Here is a 15,784-nt window from a genome sequence, read left to right as displayed (position 1 = left end):
CCCTTACCCCCCTCCTTCTCCCTTCCGTCATCACTCACTTCTGGTATGGGACCCAGAGATTACCCTAGGCCTCAGGTGGGCATTGTACAGGCAGCAGCCACCAGCTGTCCAGCTTTCAGTGGGCAGAACCTCTGTCTCCCAGGGTCGAGCCTGAAGGAAGGGCCGACGCTGGCCTGTCAAGTACTTGAGCGAATCATTGGGCCTTCCCAAAAAGAGACTCCTGCCAGCTCTCCAGCCAGCAGCTGAGATCCCTGTTACCTCCACAAGATTCCACTATCGAGAAGAGATGAGGATTTTTTTAAACTCAAAGTTGTCACGATCTGGAATGCTCTACATGTAAAGGTGGTGGAAGGGAGTTGGACAGTACTTAAGGATAAGGAACTTACAGGATAATGGGCAAAAAGTGGGAACGTTGGACTAAGCATGACTGCCAATTCAAAGAGCTCGCAGAAGCACACCGGGCTGAAGACCCTTCTTGTATGCCAAAAGTTTCTATGATTCTATTAGAATATCTCATCAAAAGAAAGAGTGAGCCGGAAGTCCCAGGTGGTGTCGCAACCTCTGAGATTAGCCTTCAAATCTCTGCATTACATTCTCAGGTCAATTAGAAATAGATAATGAATGTGGTCTTTTCAATACCGATCCAGAAAGCAAATAAAAATAAACTATCCAAGGCTAGATCTGGCGTTGCTGCCAAAGATCAATTCCCAGTTACTGCCCCACACTCCAACAGAATTCCTGAAGCTTCTGTGGTGTTTGGGATATAGACTAACACCTGTAATGGAAAAGGAAAATAAATTTAAAATAGACCAGGAAGAAAACTAGGCAAGAAGAAGTAAAAGCTTGGATGAAATCAAATCATACAGCAAATGTGGAGGAATTGTGAAGAAAAATAGGAATATCAGATGGAGGGAAAAGGGGGCTGAATTCAAAAATGAAGAAGGCTTGGAGTGGAAGAACAAAGCTGGAAACCAGAAAGGGGGAAAATGGGCTTTTACTTATTTTCCATTGTCAGTTTGGGAGTGTTTTGTGGACAATGCTTCACATTTATGTTTAGATCTTTTGTGTTTCTGGGGGGTGCAGGAGCAAAGAGACCTGGGTTTTATCGCTTCTCAGTCTTTTGGCTAAGATCAAGCATGAGATCAGGCACAAGATGGAGTGCAGTGTCTTATCTTGTCAGCTTGCATTTTGTTTATCTCCCTTGTGGGAACCATGAATTGGATTCAATTGGATTTTGAATTTGGTTTTTGGAGCAAGCAAGAAATAGATTTGAGTTTGCCCAGTCCGCTCTGAGCATTGACTTTGTAACTTTTAAGGATGGAGTAAAAAATATTTTAAAAGACCAACTCTTGAGGATGGCAGGACAAGTTGAGAAGGCTGTTAAAAAACTTAAGGGAGTATTGTCTTTATTAAAAGATAAATAAGGTATAAGAGCAAGAAAGTTTTGCTTGTGCTTAATCTTAATTTTAAAATTGGTTAGGTCCCAGCTGGAGTATTAATTCTGGCACACACTTCAGGAATGATGTCAAGTTCTTGGCAAAAATGCAAAGGAAACTTACTAGAATAGTAAGGGGGTTGAGGTACTTATGTTATGTGGAGAAACCACTGAAGCTGGGGTTGTCCTCCTGAGAGCAGAGAATGTTCCCTTTTGATGACTTGAACCTGTGCCCACTTTTCCTGCAGATTTTTCATCCTGTTGCTAACGTGAGTGAAAAATTCAATTCAAATTTGAAGTGACTTTCAAGAATGCTACTTCAAATTAGCATCTGGATGAAAAATTGCCTCTCGACTTTACAAATATATTTGATGAAATAGAACAGCAAATCACATCTGACAATTTATTCTATCTGCACTCTATTTATGCCTATTAATTGCTATTTCACAGTGAGGTGTTAGTTTAGTAACAGAGGAGCCTGTAATGGTTTGGCTAGCATGCCCATAGGTGGAGCTGACATGGGCTGGATTTTCAATCCAGGGTTGGGAACCCAGTGGCTGGATCATAAAATCATAGAATCCTACAGTGCAGAAGGAGGCCATTTAGCCCATTGAGTCTGCCCTATCCCAATAGCCCTATGCATTTACCCTAGCTACCCACACTGACACTAAGGGGCAATTTAGCATGGCCAATCCACCTAACCCACACATCTTTGGACTATGGGAGGAAACAGGAGCACCCAGAGGAAACCCACACACGGGGAGAATGTGCAAACTCCACACAGACAGTGACCCAAGCCAGGAATTGAACCCAGGTCCCTGGTGCTGTGAGGCAGCAGTGCTAACCATTGTGCCACCGTGCTGCCCCTAATCTCTGGGTCTAATCTGGGAGCCCTCACAAGGCTTAATTTCTAATTTAATTTCTGGGTCCCAAACCCATAAGGATATCAGTCCTTATCAGTGACGCAACCCGATTTTTAAAGGGAAAAAATTAAATGGCCCAGAAGTAAGCTCAGCACCCAATTAGGGGGAGCAGGGGCAAGAAGGAGGTAGGAACTAGTTCTGGAGTGCAATTTTAAAAGACAAATGGCAGCCATTACTAAGTTTGCCAATGCCTGGAGCAGGTAAGCAGGAGGGCAGAGGACCATCATCTGCTTCATGATCCACACAAGTGCCTAAATGCTCACTGATCAGGGACTTCATCTGGCTGTTCAAGTCATGGCAACTTTGTCGCTGCTTGATCATCACAATTTGACTATACTTTTTTAGAAACAATTTTGAATCAGCAGTACAATCAGTAATGTCGCCCTGTGTGCACCCGAAAGCTATGTACTAACATGTCCCAGACCATTTGCTATGTTTAATATTAACTTTGGAAACTTGATTCTATCCCTCTCCAGCCTGTTAATAATCATATCAACAAGTTAACTGCAAGTTAATTGGAGAATTGGAGGCATGCCTCCCAAGCCTTCCTTTAACACCTCCAGTGCATTGGAAAATTGACATGGCATCCGAGTTCTCTAGTTTCAGAGCATTATTGAAAAGGATGATTGAAAATTCAGCCCCATACCTCATATGTGATGAAGTACAAGTGTCAGCCTTTTATATGCTATAACAATGACAAGTTGTATTGTCTATATAATGATTGCAATCACAATTACGTATGGGCACTTTGATGATGGAAAGCGTTTCACTCCAGTGCTGCAAGTGATGCTTACAACTTTATCAATCCAACAAAGTGTCTCATTGCTGTGGTTGCTTTTGTAGGTTGATCGTTTCATGTTTGAAGGGGTTGAGATCACACTGATACCATCTTGTGCTGTCTTCATTACCATGAACCCTGGCTATGCTGGTCGCACAGAATTACCCGACAATCTCAAGGTAGGCAAAGATTTAATCCCAAGCAATCTCCCTATTGTCTTTTGTAATACATGAAACAGAATGCAACATCGTAATGATATAAAACAGTGGTAGGGTGAGTTGAAGTAAGGCTCTTGTGGGAAATGAATGCTAGCATAGACCTGTTGGATCAAATAGCCTGTGTCTGTAGTGTAAATTCTATGTAATTCTGTGGAACACTGCTAATTGAAAAACATTTTCCTATTTTACCTGGGTTTGAAACAAAAATAGAGGGGGCAACTTTGAGCCTGCAATCTCCACCTGTGGGAATGGCAGCATGCATCCAAAATCCAGAACCGCAATTCATGCTGCAAGTTTCCGAGTTTCGACTTCCTGCTCCTCGCCGGCGGAGTGGCATGCAACATGCTGAGAAATCTCATTTTAATATACTAGCATGTCATTAGCGAGTGCTGTTTCGGAGAGTTGGTGCAGACTTGATGGGCCAAATGGCCTCCTTCTGTATTGAAGGAATTCTACGGTATTCCATGGTGTTTGTGGAAGCCACCTTTTAATGTATGTCCCAAGCATTGAGCTGACATGCCACGGCACCAGGCCAGGACCAGCGCCCTGCAGAGGAGGGAGAGGCTGGGCCTGTTGTTGTTCTGGGAGCAGCACCGCAGATGCATAGGTGGCGGCCAAGGGTTTTCTGACGTTGGGAATCGTACCTGCAGATGTCAGATATGCAGTGTCATGGAAGGTGGCATCTCTCCCGGGAGATGATTGACCACCTCTGAGAGCTGGCAGTACATGGTATGGGGGACACCCACTGCCTGTGGCCCTTAAACTCACAGCCGCACTGAATTTCTATGCAAGTGGCTCATTCCAGGGCAGCACAGGCGACCTGTGTGGCATCTCCCTGTTCACACACAAATGTATCCGGGAGGTTACAGATGCCCTTCCTGCAACAGCTCCCATGTATATTAACTTGGACTGGGACCAGACAAGCCAAAATGTTAGGGCTATTGGCTGTGCCACTTAGCATGCTTGACCCAGGCGCAAGGTTTGATTGACTGCACCCATGTGGCCTTGTGTGCTCCAGGGTGCCACGTGGCGCCATTCATGAACCGCAATGGATATTTGTCCCTCAATGTGCAGCTCGTCAGTGACCACATGATGCAATTCATATGGGTATGTGCACGTTTCCCGGGGAACGCCCATGATAGATACGTCTTGGAATGCTCTCAGATCCCAGCTGTCTTTGAGGTACAGCAGTGGCTGGAGGGATGGCTCCTCCGGGACAAGAAATACCCTCTCAGAAGATGGCTGATGATACCAGTGCAGAGACCAGAAACAAGAGCAAACTTGTTACAATTAGGCTCACGCTGCGATGTGCGTGCTGGTCAAACAGGCAATTGGCCTGCTGAAAATGAGGTTCAGGTGCCTGGACCGGTCAGGGGGTACCCTACAGTACAGCTCCTATAGGATCTCCCACATCTCTGTAGTCTGCTGCGCTCTCACAACTTTGTGCTGCAGAGGGAAGACCACCTGGACCTGGATGAGATGGAGGAGCACCACATCTCCTCAGATGAGGAGGATGTCAAGGAGGGCAGTGAGGTTGACCACGCAGAGGAGGTGGTAGAAGAAGCCCGGGCAACGGTCAGGGCCCGACATGCCAACACACTAGGGATGGCCTCTTAACGTCTTACTTCGGGAAGGAGCAGGACTAGGATCGACTAGCTCTCCCATCTTGGGGACTAACATCGAACCAGTTATGTGGTGCCAGAAGTATGCTCCCATGCTGTTGCCAGGCATCATGGGCAGGCACTGAAGCAATTGGCCTGACCCTGTGGAAGAATGATCATGACTTGTATTGAGGAAAGAGCAATGCTTCTCTCATCCTCAACAATATGCCTGACTCCTGCCTGACAGAGAGCTTAACACATCCTGCCATCAAATGGACTAATCAAAGGGCTTAGAAACATGAGATGCACAGTGTTGGCTACTGCAGGCCCAACCTACGTCAGGGGTCTTGTGTTCACACCTATCTTACAGCCAAAGTGGGCAGTCTGGCAGCACCTGAACAACCTTTGGACTCGCGATCACTAGAGAACATTGTTAGACATGAGAGTGGTGTATTTTGATGGAGGGGGGCGAGGGGTTCACCCTTCCATGGATGTGGGATGGGGATGGGCATGTTAGCAGCAACATCTCCTATATTGCAAGCAGGAGAATTCTCACGTTTCTCTGCTGCCTCCACTTCATTAGCAGCATAGACACACTCTTCCTTCTCCCTGGCTAGGTCGAGGGCTGGCTCCTCAAAACATGCGAGAGTTCTCAGCTCAGGCATGACTCCAGCTGGCTGTGCCCATCACGCCTGTTGTGGTTGAGTTTGTCCTGCAGTGCCACAGAGAGGAAAAGTGTCGGTGGGAGTGTTGACATTTAAGATGGTGATAAGGTGTGACGGGTATGGGCTTAGGTGGGAGCTGGAGTGTGAGGAGCATAGTGGCTGCTGGGGAACATAGTGATTGTGGGAGGGAGGAGGGATCCTGGTGCCTGGTATTGGCAAAGGCCAAGGTGGCTGAGTAAGAGAAAGGGTTGGAGTGTGAGGGGTGTGAGAGGGGGTCCAGTGGAAGACTGAGGATGGTTCACTTACCCTGGCTGAGCGAAGAAGATCTTTCATCTTCTTCCAACACTGCTGCCCCATCCTCTTCTGGAGTGTGCTTACTGACCTGCCACTGCATGCCAGGTGGGGGTGGTGACCCTGCTGGAAAGCCATCTCTTGGACCAGGGGTAAAGAGTGTCCTGCCTCTGCGCCATTCCATCCAGCAGCTTGGGAGCACCCCCCACCCCCACCTTCTTGCCTGCCATCCCCTGCAATCATTGTGGTACAAGTGCTGGAGAGTGCTGGGGAGCCAGTGCTTGCAGCAGTTAAGTCATTGTGGGGTAGGCGAATCAGAGGGCTGCAGTGTGATTCTCGTGGGCATAAAAGTTATTACTAATGAGGGGCGGCATGTTGGCACAGTGGATAGCACTGCTGCTTCACAGTGCCAGCGACCCGGGTTTGATTCTTTGGCTCGGGTCGCTGTCTGTGTGGAGTCCGCACGTTCTCCCCATGTGTGCGTGGGTTTCCTCCCACAGTCCAAAAGGCGTGCTGGTTAGATGCATCAGCCATGCTAAATTCTTCCTCAATGTACCCAAACAGACGCCGGAGTGTGGTGACTAGGGGATTTTCACAGTAACTTCATTGCAGTGTTAATGTAAATCTACTTGTGACTAATAAATAAACTTTACTTTAATGAGACATAAGATTCGGCCCGAAAACACGCCGATGCCATCGGCGGGAATCATTCCATTTTTCGCATTGGAACCAACAAGTGCCATTATTTTGGTAAAATTTCACCCAGAGTATATATTAATCAGAAGGCACAAAGTCATGGTAACTGATACAAGAATGACATGAGAGTAAAAATCACACAATGTGTTGTAGTCTGGAAAACACTGTCTGAAAGAATGTCAGAAGCAGGTTTAGTAGTAACTTTCAAAAGAGAATTGGATAAATATATGAAGAAATTTTGCAGGGCTATTGGAAAGAAGAGGGGAGTGGAACTAATCAGTTGACTGTTCAGATAACAGTGCCAGATATCCTTCTTTACTGTTTCACTATTATTCCATGATGATTCTTTATACATGTGTCTAATAATAATTATGATATTTCACTTCGAACAGAAATGGAATTTATAGCACACATACTGCTACGCTTCTTAAAAAATTGGAATATATAAAGTATATGTATATAGAGTCATAGATATAGATCTGCCTAACTCCATACTTCTAACAGAAATCAACCATTTACCAAATTAAACCATAAAATGTTATGGCACAGAAAGAGGTCATTCAGCCCATCATCTCGCTGCTGGCTGAACAAAAAACTAGCTACCCATTCTAGTTCCACTTTCCAGCACCTGGTCTGTAGCCTTGCAGGTTATAGCACTTCAGATGCATATCCAGGTAACTTTTAAATAAGTTGAGGGTTTCTACCTCAACCATTAATCTAACCAGTGAATTCCAGGCACCTACCACCCTCTGGGTGAAAAGGGTTTTCGTAATATTTCCTCTAATCCTTTGCCCAATCACCTTAAATCTGTGTCCTGGTATTTGACCTGTCTACTAGAGGAAACATGTCTTCCCTGTCTACCGATCAAGGCCCCTCATAATTTTGTACATCTCAAATCAAGCCACCCCTCAGATTCTTCTATTGTAAGAAAAACAACTCTAGCCTACCTAATCTTCCCTCATAGTTGCAATTTTCCAGTCTGAGCAGCATTCTTGTAAATCTCTTCTATAATCTCTCCAAATGAAATTATGGGTGGGATTTTACAGCCTCGCTCATCCTAAAACCATAAAATCCCGCCCAACTTCAACAGACCTTTCCATGGTCTGCCCCTCCCGCTCTGATTCCTGTGGCAGGTGGGGTGGTAAAATTCCAGCCTCTATCTTTACTGTAATGTGGTGACCAAAAGTGTAAGCAAAACTCCAGCTGTGGCTTAACCAGCTTTTATACAGCATTGCATCCCTGCTTTTGTATCCAACACCTCATACAATAAAGAAAAGCATTTCATATGCCTTCTTTACCAACTTATCTATTTGTCCTGCCACCATCAAGGACCTGTGGACATGTACTCCAAGTTGTCTAACTTCCTCTACCCCTCTCACTATCCTCCGATTTAATGAGTATTCCCTTGCTTTGTTTGCCCTCCCAAAATGTATACCCTTACACTTCTTTGGATCAAATTCTTTTGCCACTTTTCCACGCACTCAACCAAACCATTGATATCATTCTGGAGTCCACAGCTATCCTCTTAACTATCAACTACATGGTCGATTTTTGTGCCAACTACACATTTTCCAATCGTGCCTCCTACTTTTAAGTCCAAATCATTAATATATATCACAAGCATCAGGAGACCCAACACTGAGCCCGATGGAATGTTATGGGAAATAGCTTTCCATTCACTAACACATCCATTAATCGTTACCCTTTGTTTCCTGTCACTGAGCTAATTTTGGATCGAGCCTGCCACCTTCCCTGAGCAATCTGCCACGTGGCACCTTGTCAAATGCCTTATTAAAATCCATGTATACCACATTCACTGTACTACCCTCATCAATCCTCCTTGTTACTTCCTCAAAAAATTAAATTCAGTTAGTAACACACGACTTTCCCTTAACAAAACCATGCTGACTCTCCCTGATTGATCCGTGCCTTTCTAAGTGACAGCTTATCTTAGTTCTCAGAATTGATGCTATTTATTTCCCCACCACCAAAGTCAGATTGACTGGCATAGAATTTTTTGCCCATAACTCACACCTTTTTTAAACAATGGTCAACATTCGCATACCTCCAATTCTCTGGTACCTTGTCTATATCTAGCAATTTGAAAAATAATCCTTAAGGCATCCACTATATCCTCTCTGACTTCATTTAACAGCCTGGCATACAATCCATCTGGCCCTGTTAATTTACTCCGCCTTCAAGGATGTCAGTCCCTCTAGTACTTCCTTTCTCATTATGCTTACTGTATCTAATATTTCACACTGCTCCTCATTAACTAGAAGGTCTGTATCATCCCTCTTCTTTGTGAAGACAGAGACAAAGTACTCTTATAAGAACTCTGCTATCATCTTCTTCATCAACGCATAAGTTACCTTGTACATCCCTGATAAGCTCTTAATTATCCTTTTCTTCTTCATGTGCTAATATCAAGGAAAATCCAATATTTGTTCATCTCCTCTCTTTGTTTTCCTGATTTAATTTTTTACATCACCCCTGTATTTTCTATATACCTCTAGGCTTTCTAACATACTAATTTTTTTGTGACTGTCACAAGCTTTCTTTTTCAGCTTTATCTTACCCTATATATTTGCTCTTTCATCTTCCTCTCACTATCTGGAAGTCTTTAATACATGCCGAGTAGTTTGACCCTTTTTTATTTCTGAGCTCAATCCATATGGCCTCATTTGAAGCTACATTTAATATTTCTTCCCTCCTCACAGCAGTATTGATTCTTTGACTAATAATGCTACTCCCCGACCTTTTTAGCCCCCTCTCTATCCTGTCTGAACACCGCATGTCCAGGACATTGATCTGCCAATTTTGTCCCTCTTTAAAGTCAAGTTTGCGTTATAGCCATGATATCATGTTGCCATGCGTCCATCTGCACCCTCAGCTCATTGGCTTTGTTTGCTACACTCCTTGCATTTAAATATATACATTTTAACATTGCCAAATTCCTGTACTGTGCACTTTTTAACCTTTGCTTCTTGTCTTTCAGAGTTGATTGCTTATTTTCTGTCTCATGCTCCCTGAACAAAAGTTGTCCTATCTGAGTCTGCCCTCAGGTTCCCACTGCCAATCCAGTTTAAACCCTCCCCAACAACACAATGTATACATATATGTGTAATGCTGCATCAGTAATATAAATTGAACATATATAGTATCTGTACATATCTACATAACATGTATCCTAAACAAAATTGGAATATGCACAATGCCAATAGTGGGTGGAATCTTACCAAAGAATCACAGTATCAGGATCTAACTGCAAACCGGTATGTTTCTCTCCAGAGAAACAGGCAGGTTTTCTCTCCAGATATTCTGACATTTTGTCAAAAAATGCAGGGGGATGTGTTTCACAACATCATTTTGATGGGCAGGGCCTAACGATGCCAGCAAAGCCAGATCCACGGAGGTAACCCCCCCTTCCCCCCACCATATCAATGCCAGAATCTCCCTCTCCCCCCCCATTCCCCATTATCACCAGCATCTTCCATCCCCCCTTCCATCATCGTTGACATCTCCCTCTCCCTGCAATTGGCACCAACATTTCCTCCCGCATTCAGTGAAAGTAAGGTTAAAGTCTATTAGTCACAGGTAGGCTTGCATTAACACTGCAATGAAGTTACTGTGAAAATCCCCTAGTTGCCACACTTCGGTGCCTGTTTGGGTACACTGAGGGAGAATTTAGTATGGCCAATGCACCTAATCAGCACGTCTTGCAGACTGTGGGAGGAAACCGGAGCACCCGGAGGAAACCCATGCAGACACGGGGAGAATGTGCAAACTCTGCACAGTCAGTGACCCAAGCCGGGAATCGAACCCGGGTCCCTGGCACTGTGAGGCAGCAGTGCTAGTAGTGTATGCTCTCTCTCTCCCTCTCTCCCTCCTCTCCTTCCCCTCCCTCCAACTGCACATACATGAACCCCTCTCCCCACAATGGGGCTCCCACTAGCGTCCGCTCCTGACACTGCCCCTTAGCACAGTTTGCCACTGCCATGTTGCCACTGCCAGGTTGATGCATATTACATAAAAATCCTTTGTCTGCTATTTCAGTAAAGTATTAGCTCATCTAAAACAAATGTTAAAGTAACAGAGACATGTCGTATTAGCATGTTGAACATATGTCACAACGTGATTTCTAGGCTATAGTTTTTGTTTGTCATTCATTTCACCAATAGTTTGGGCTGTTCAAGTTCAAAGTTTGTTACTCACAGGGGACATTGGTATGTCTAATACAATGGGCTGAAATCTATTATATTGTGAAGTTGGGCAGAGTGATTGTAGGTTGGTCTTTGTAAAATGCTGGGGAGAAAGCATTGCACAGTCCCTTCAAAAGGTGGTGCTTAGAGAGTTAAGAAAATGCAAGTACGTAGAGAGCTCCAAACTGAAACATTTGTATCGAAAGGCCAAGCAGCAGTTTTACCAAGACAACAGGCTTTTGAATTATTTGAATTTAGCCAATCAATTTGAATCAGGCGCTTAGATACCAAGAACCTATTAAATTTAAATCTGATGGTTTTGACAACCTAGGACCAATCTTATTGTGGGAAATATTGGTGTGTCATCACAGGTATAAAAGAAGGAGGGCAGTGGGACAAAAAGACAGCAATTGCTACTTGCCAGAGGTAACAGCTCAGAGCTCTCAGAGAAAGAGAATCACTGGCTCTCATAGCTTCATCAATTTCTTAGAGAAAACACCATCTGAATAGCAAAGGTACCAAAGAAGAAAGAAGTTCCATGCAGAAGAATCAACACAGAAGGCCCAGAATATTCCGGAAGACACAAAACCTGGTTGTAATTTAGAGAGTGACTAAATTCTATTTTTGTTAATGAGTGGGAATTATAATTATTGGAACAACATTCCATTAGAATCTTGTTTTATTCGGGAATAGTTAATAGTTGGAAGGGACTTATTTGATTTGTTAATAGTTTAGTTAATTTGTTCACTGTTAGTTAGATAAGTAAATTGTTACGTGTTGATTTTAGAGTGTATGTCAGGGATTTATTTTGTATTTAACCACTAGAAGTTGCTGAAGCGCAGTTCACAGCACTTCACACACGCTTTTTACAGATTATAAGGTGAGGTACTCCTCTTTGGGTGTTAGAAACATAGAAACATAGAAAACTACAGCACAAAACAGGCCCTTCGGCCCCACAAGTTGTGCCGAACATATCCCTACCTTTTAGGCCTACCTATAACCCTCCATCCTATTAAGTCCCATGTACTCATCCAGGAGTCTCTTAAAAGACCCTATTGAGTTTGTCTCCACCACCACTGACGGCAGCCGATTCCACTCGCCCACCACCCTCTGTGTGAAAAACTTCCCCCTAACATTTCCCCTGTACCTACCCCCCAGCACCTTAAACCTGTGTCCTCTCGTAGCAGCCATTTCCACCCTGAGAGTCCACCCGATCTATGCCTCTCAACATCTTATATACCTCTATTAGGTCTCCTCTCATCCTACGTCTGTCCAAGGAGAAAAGACCGAGCTCCCTCAGCCTATCCTCATAAGGCATGCCACTCAATCCAGGCAACATCCTTGTAAATCTCCTCTGCACCCTTTCAATCTTTTCCACATCCTTCCTGTAATGAGGCGACCAGAACTGAGCACAGTACTCCAAGTGGGGTCTGACGAGGGTCTTATATAGCTGCATCATTATCCCCGGACTCCTAAACTCAATCCCTCGATTGATAAAGGCCAGCACACCATACGCCTTCTTAACCACCTCCTCCACCTGCGGGACAGATTTTAGAGTCCTATGGACCCGGACCCCAAGGTCCTTCTGATCCTCTACCGTACTAAGAGTCTTTTCCTTTATATTGTACTCCTTCATCCCATTTGACCTGCCAAAATGGACCACTACGCATTTATCTGGATTGAAGTCCATCTGCCACTTCTCCGCCCAGTCTTCCATCCTATCTATGTCCCTCTGTGACTTCTGACATCCCTCCAGACTACCCACAACCCCACCAACCTTTGCGTCGTCGGCAAACTTACCAACCCATCCCTCCACTTCCTCATCCAGGTCATTTATGAAAATGACAAACAGCAAGGGTCCCAGAACAGATCCCTGGGGCACACCACTGGTGACCGACCTCCAATTAGAAAAAGACCCATCTATACACACTCTCTGCCTCCTTTGGGCAAGCCAGTTCTGGATCCACAGGGCAGCAGCCCCTTGGATCCCATGCCCTCTCACTTTTTCGAGAAGCCTTGCATGGGGGACCATATCGAACGCCTTGCTAAAATCCATATAAACCACATCTACCGCTTTCCCTTCGTCAATGTGTTTAGTCACATTTTTGAAGAACTCCACCAGGCTCGTAAGGCACGATCTGCCTTTGACAAAGCCATGCCGAGTATTCTTGAGCATACTAAACCTCTCTAAATGCTCATAAATCCTGTCCCTCAGGATCTTCTCCATCAGCTTACCAACCACTGAGGTTAGACTCACCGGTCGGTAATTTCCTGGGCTATCCCTATTGCCCTTCTTGAAAATAGGAACCACATCCGCAATCCTCCAATCCTCCGGCGCACCGAGTTTACAAAATAACCATGGAATGACTTGATGTTTAGCACAAACAATGCCTACAGTTTATTCCAAAATACAAACTTTGCTTATCTGTCCTGACAACTTACTGCTTTGCCCAGTCATGGTCAGGCAATCAGTTTATCATTCATCAACTTATTCTATCCTGACCCAAAGGTCACATTCCTTAGCTTAGCATGGATTGGCCTGTAGGCCAGTCATCAACTTCCTGGCCTGACCAAAAGTTCACATTCCCTACTACATCAACTCTAGTGAGTGTTTTTTTTACTGCAAGCGCTTTTAAAACTTAAGGTACAACTTTGCCAAGCCTGGGTGATCCCATGATACACTACTTCACCTTCCATGAGATAAATGGCCTCCTAAATGGGCTGTTTTGCCCTGGATGGTGCTGAGCTTCATGAGTGTTAGAGCATTTTTTATTCATTCATGGGACATGGGAATCACTGGCTGGCCAGCATTTATTGCCCGTCCTTAGTTGCCCTTGAAACTGAATGGCTTGCTAGGCCATTTCAGAGGGCAATTGCGAGTCAACCACATTGCTGTGGTTCTGGAGTCACATGTAGGCCAGACCAGGTAAGGACAGCGGATTTCCTTCCCTAAAGGACACTAGTGAACCAGATGGATTTTTCTGACAATTGACAATGGTTTCATGGTCATCAGTAGATTCCTAATTCCAGATTTTTTTAAAAATTGACTTTGAATTCCACCATCTGCTGTGGCGGGATTTGAACCTGGGTCTCCAGAAAATTAGCTAATTTTCTGGATTAATAGTCTCGCGATGACACCACAAGGCCATCACCTCCCCCGCATTCATCCAGGCAAATGAAGAGTAGTCCATCACATCCTGCAGATGGTAGACATGTTTGTAGGGTGTCAGGAGTTGAGTTATGTGCCACAGAATTTCCATCACCCTACTTGCTTTTGTAGCCACAATGGTCTAATTAAGCTTCTGGTTACTTCTGGTTCCACTTCTGACCTTGATATGGAGAGAAGGTCACTGATGAATCAGCTAAAGGTGGTTGAGCCTAGGCCATTACCCTGAGGATCTTCTGCAGCAATGTCCTGGAGCAGAGATGATTGGTCTCCAATAACTGAAACTATATTTTTTTGTGCTAGATTGGCTTCCATTATTGGAGAGTTTTCTACCTGATTCCCATTGACTTAAATTTTGCTAGGGTTGCTTGATGTCAAGGGTAGTCAATCTCACCTTGCCTCTGAAATTCAGTTATTTGTCCATGTCTGCATCAAGGTTATAGTGAGTTCTGGTGGAACCCAAACTGAGCATCGTTGAGCAGGTTATTGATCAGCAAGCTCTGTTCAAATCCCGCCACAGCAGATGGTAGAATTCAAAGTCAATTTTTAAAAAAATCTGGAATTAGGAATCTACTGATGACCATGAAACCTTCCATCTTTTTCTGATGATTGAAAGTAGACTGACACAGCCTGACGGGGCAGTAATTGGCTTGTTCAAATTACCCTGCTTTTTGTGGACAGCACTTAACTAGCAATTTTCCACATTGTCTGGTAGATGCCAGTTTTGTAGCTGTACTGGAACAGTTAGACTAGGGTACATTTAGTTCCGGAGCACAAGTCTTCAGTACTGCTGCCAAGATGTCAGGGCCCATATCTTTTGTTGTATTCAGTGTTTTCAGCTGTTTCTTGAGTGAATTGAAATGTCTCAAGCCTGGCATCTGTGATAGTAGAGACCTCAGGGGGAGGCAGAATTGGATCACCTGGTACTTCTGGCTGAAGATGATTGCAAATTTTTCAGCCTGTACTGACGTGCTAAGCTCTGCCATTGTTTAGTACAGGAATATTTATGGAGCCTCCTCCTCTGATTAATTGTTTAGTTGTCCACCACTGCTCATACCTGGATGTGGCAGGACTACAGAACTTTTGGTAGCAGGATTATTAAGCTCTGTCTATAGAACTCTGTTTTCATTCTATGCAGTCTATGTTGTAGCTTCAGAAAGTTGGCAGCTCCTTTTTATTAGGTATGCCTGGTACAGCTCCTGACATGTTCTCCTCTCCTCATTGAATCAGGATTGGTCTCCTGGCTTGATGATTATGTTAGAATGAGGGATATGCCAGGCCATGAGGTTACAAATTGTAGTGAAATACAATTTTGCAGTTGATGATGACTGACAGCACTTCATAGATGCTCACTTTTAAACTCCTAGATCTGTTTTTAATCTATCCCATTTGACAAGACTTCGTCTCCACAAGGATTGTGCAGTGGTCACTCCTAAAGTACTGGCATGGACAGGTAACAGGTAGACATAACAGGTAGATTGGTGAGGCTGAGGTGAAATAGGTTTTCTCTTTGTTTTCATTTACCACTGGCCCAGCCTAGCAGATATGTCCTTTAGGACTTGGCCTGCTTGATCAGTAGTGGTGTTACCAAACCACTCTTGGTTGTGGGTATTGCTACCCTCAGTGCTCCTTCCAAATGGTGTTCAACATGAATACTGAATCATCAGTTGAAGGAAAGTAGTAAGCAGCAGAAGGTTTACTTGATTATATTTGACCTGATAGCATGATACTTTCTGGGGTTCAGAATCAATGTTTAGGACTCCCAGGGCCACTATCAAGGCCACTCCCTCCTGCGTATATGTCACTGTA

At 44.4% G+C, this 15,784-nt stretch overlaps 1 protein-coding gene across 6 annotated transcripts in view; it reads left to right on the top strand.

Moving 5' to 3' along the window:
- dnah1 (dynein, axonemal, heavy chain 1) overlaps positions 1 to 15,784 on the top strand; it is a 510,234-nt gene that overhangs the window by 254,565 nt on the left and 239,885 nt on the right. For all 6 annotated transcript variants that reach the window (XM_078209369.1, XM_078209371.1, XM_078209370.1 and 3 more), the window contains one exon: positions 3,202 to 3,315. In XM_078209369.1, coding sequence (XP_078065495.1) covers positions 3,202 to 3,315 — 114 coding nt within the window. The remainder of the gene's footprint in view (positions 1 to 3,201; positions 3,316 to 15,784) is intronic.

The sequence above is a fragment of the Mustelus asterias genome, chromosome 3 (genome assembly GCF_964213995.1).
Source record: "Mustelus asterias chromosome 3, sMusAst1.hap1.1, whole genome shotgun sequence".
NCBI lineage: Eukaryota > Metazoa > Chordata > Chondrichthyes > Carcharhiniformes > Triakidae > Mustelus > Mustelus asterias.
This window is presented reverse-complemented; position numbering and strand designations above follow the sequence as displayed.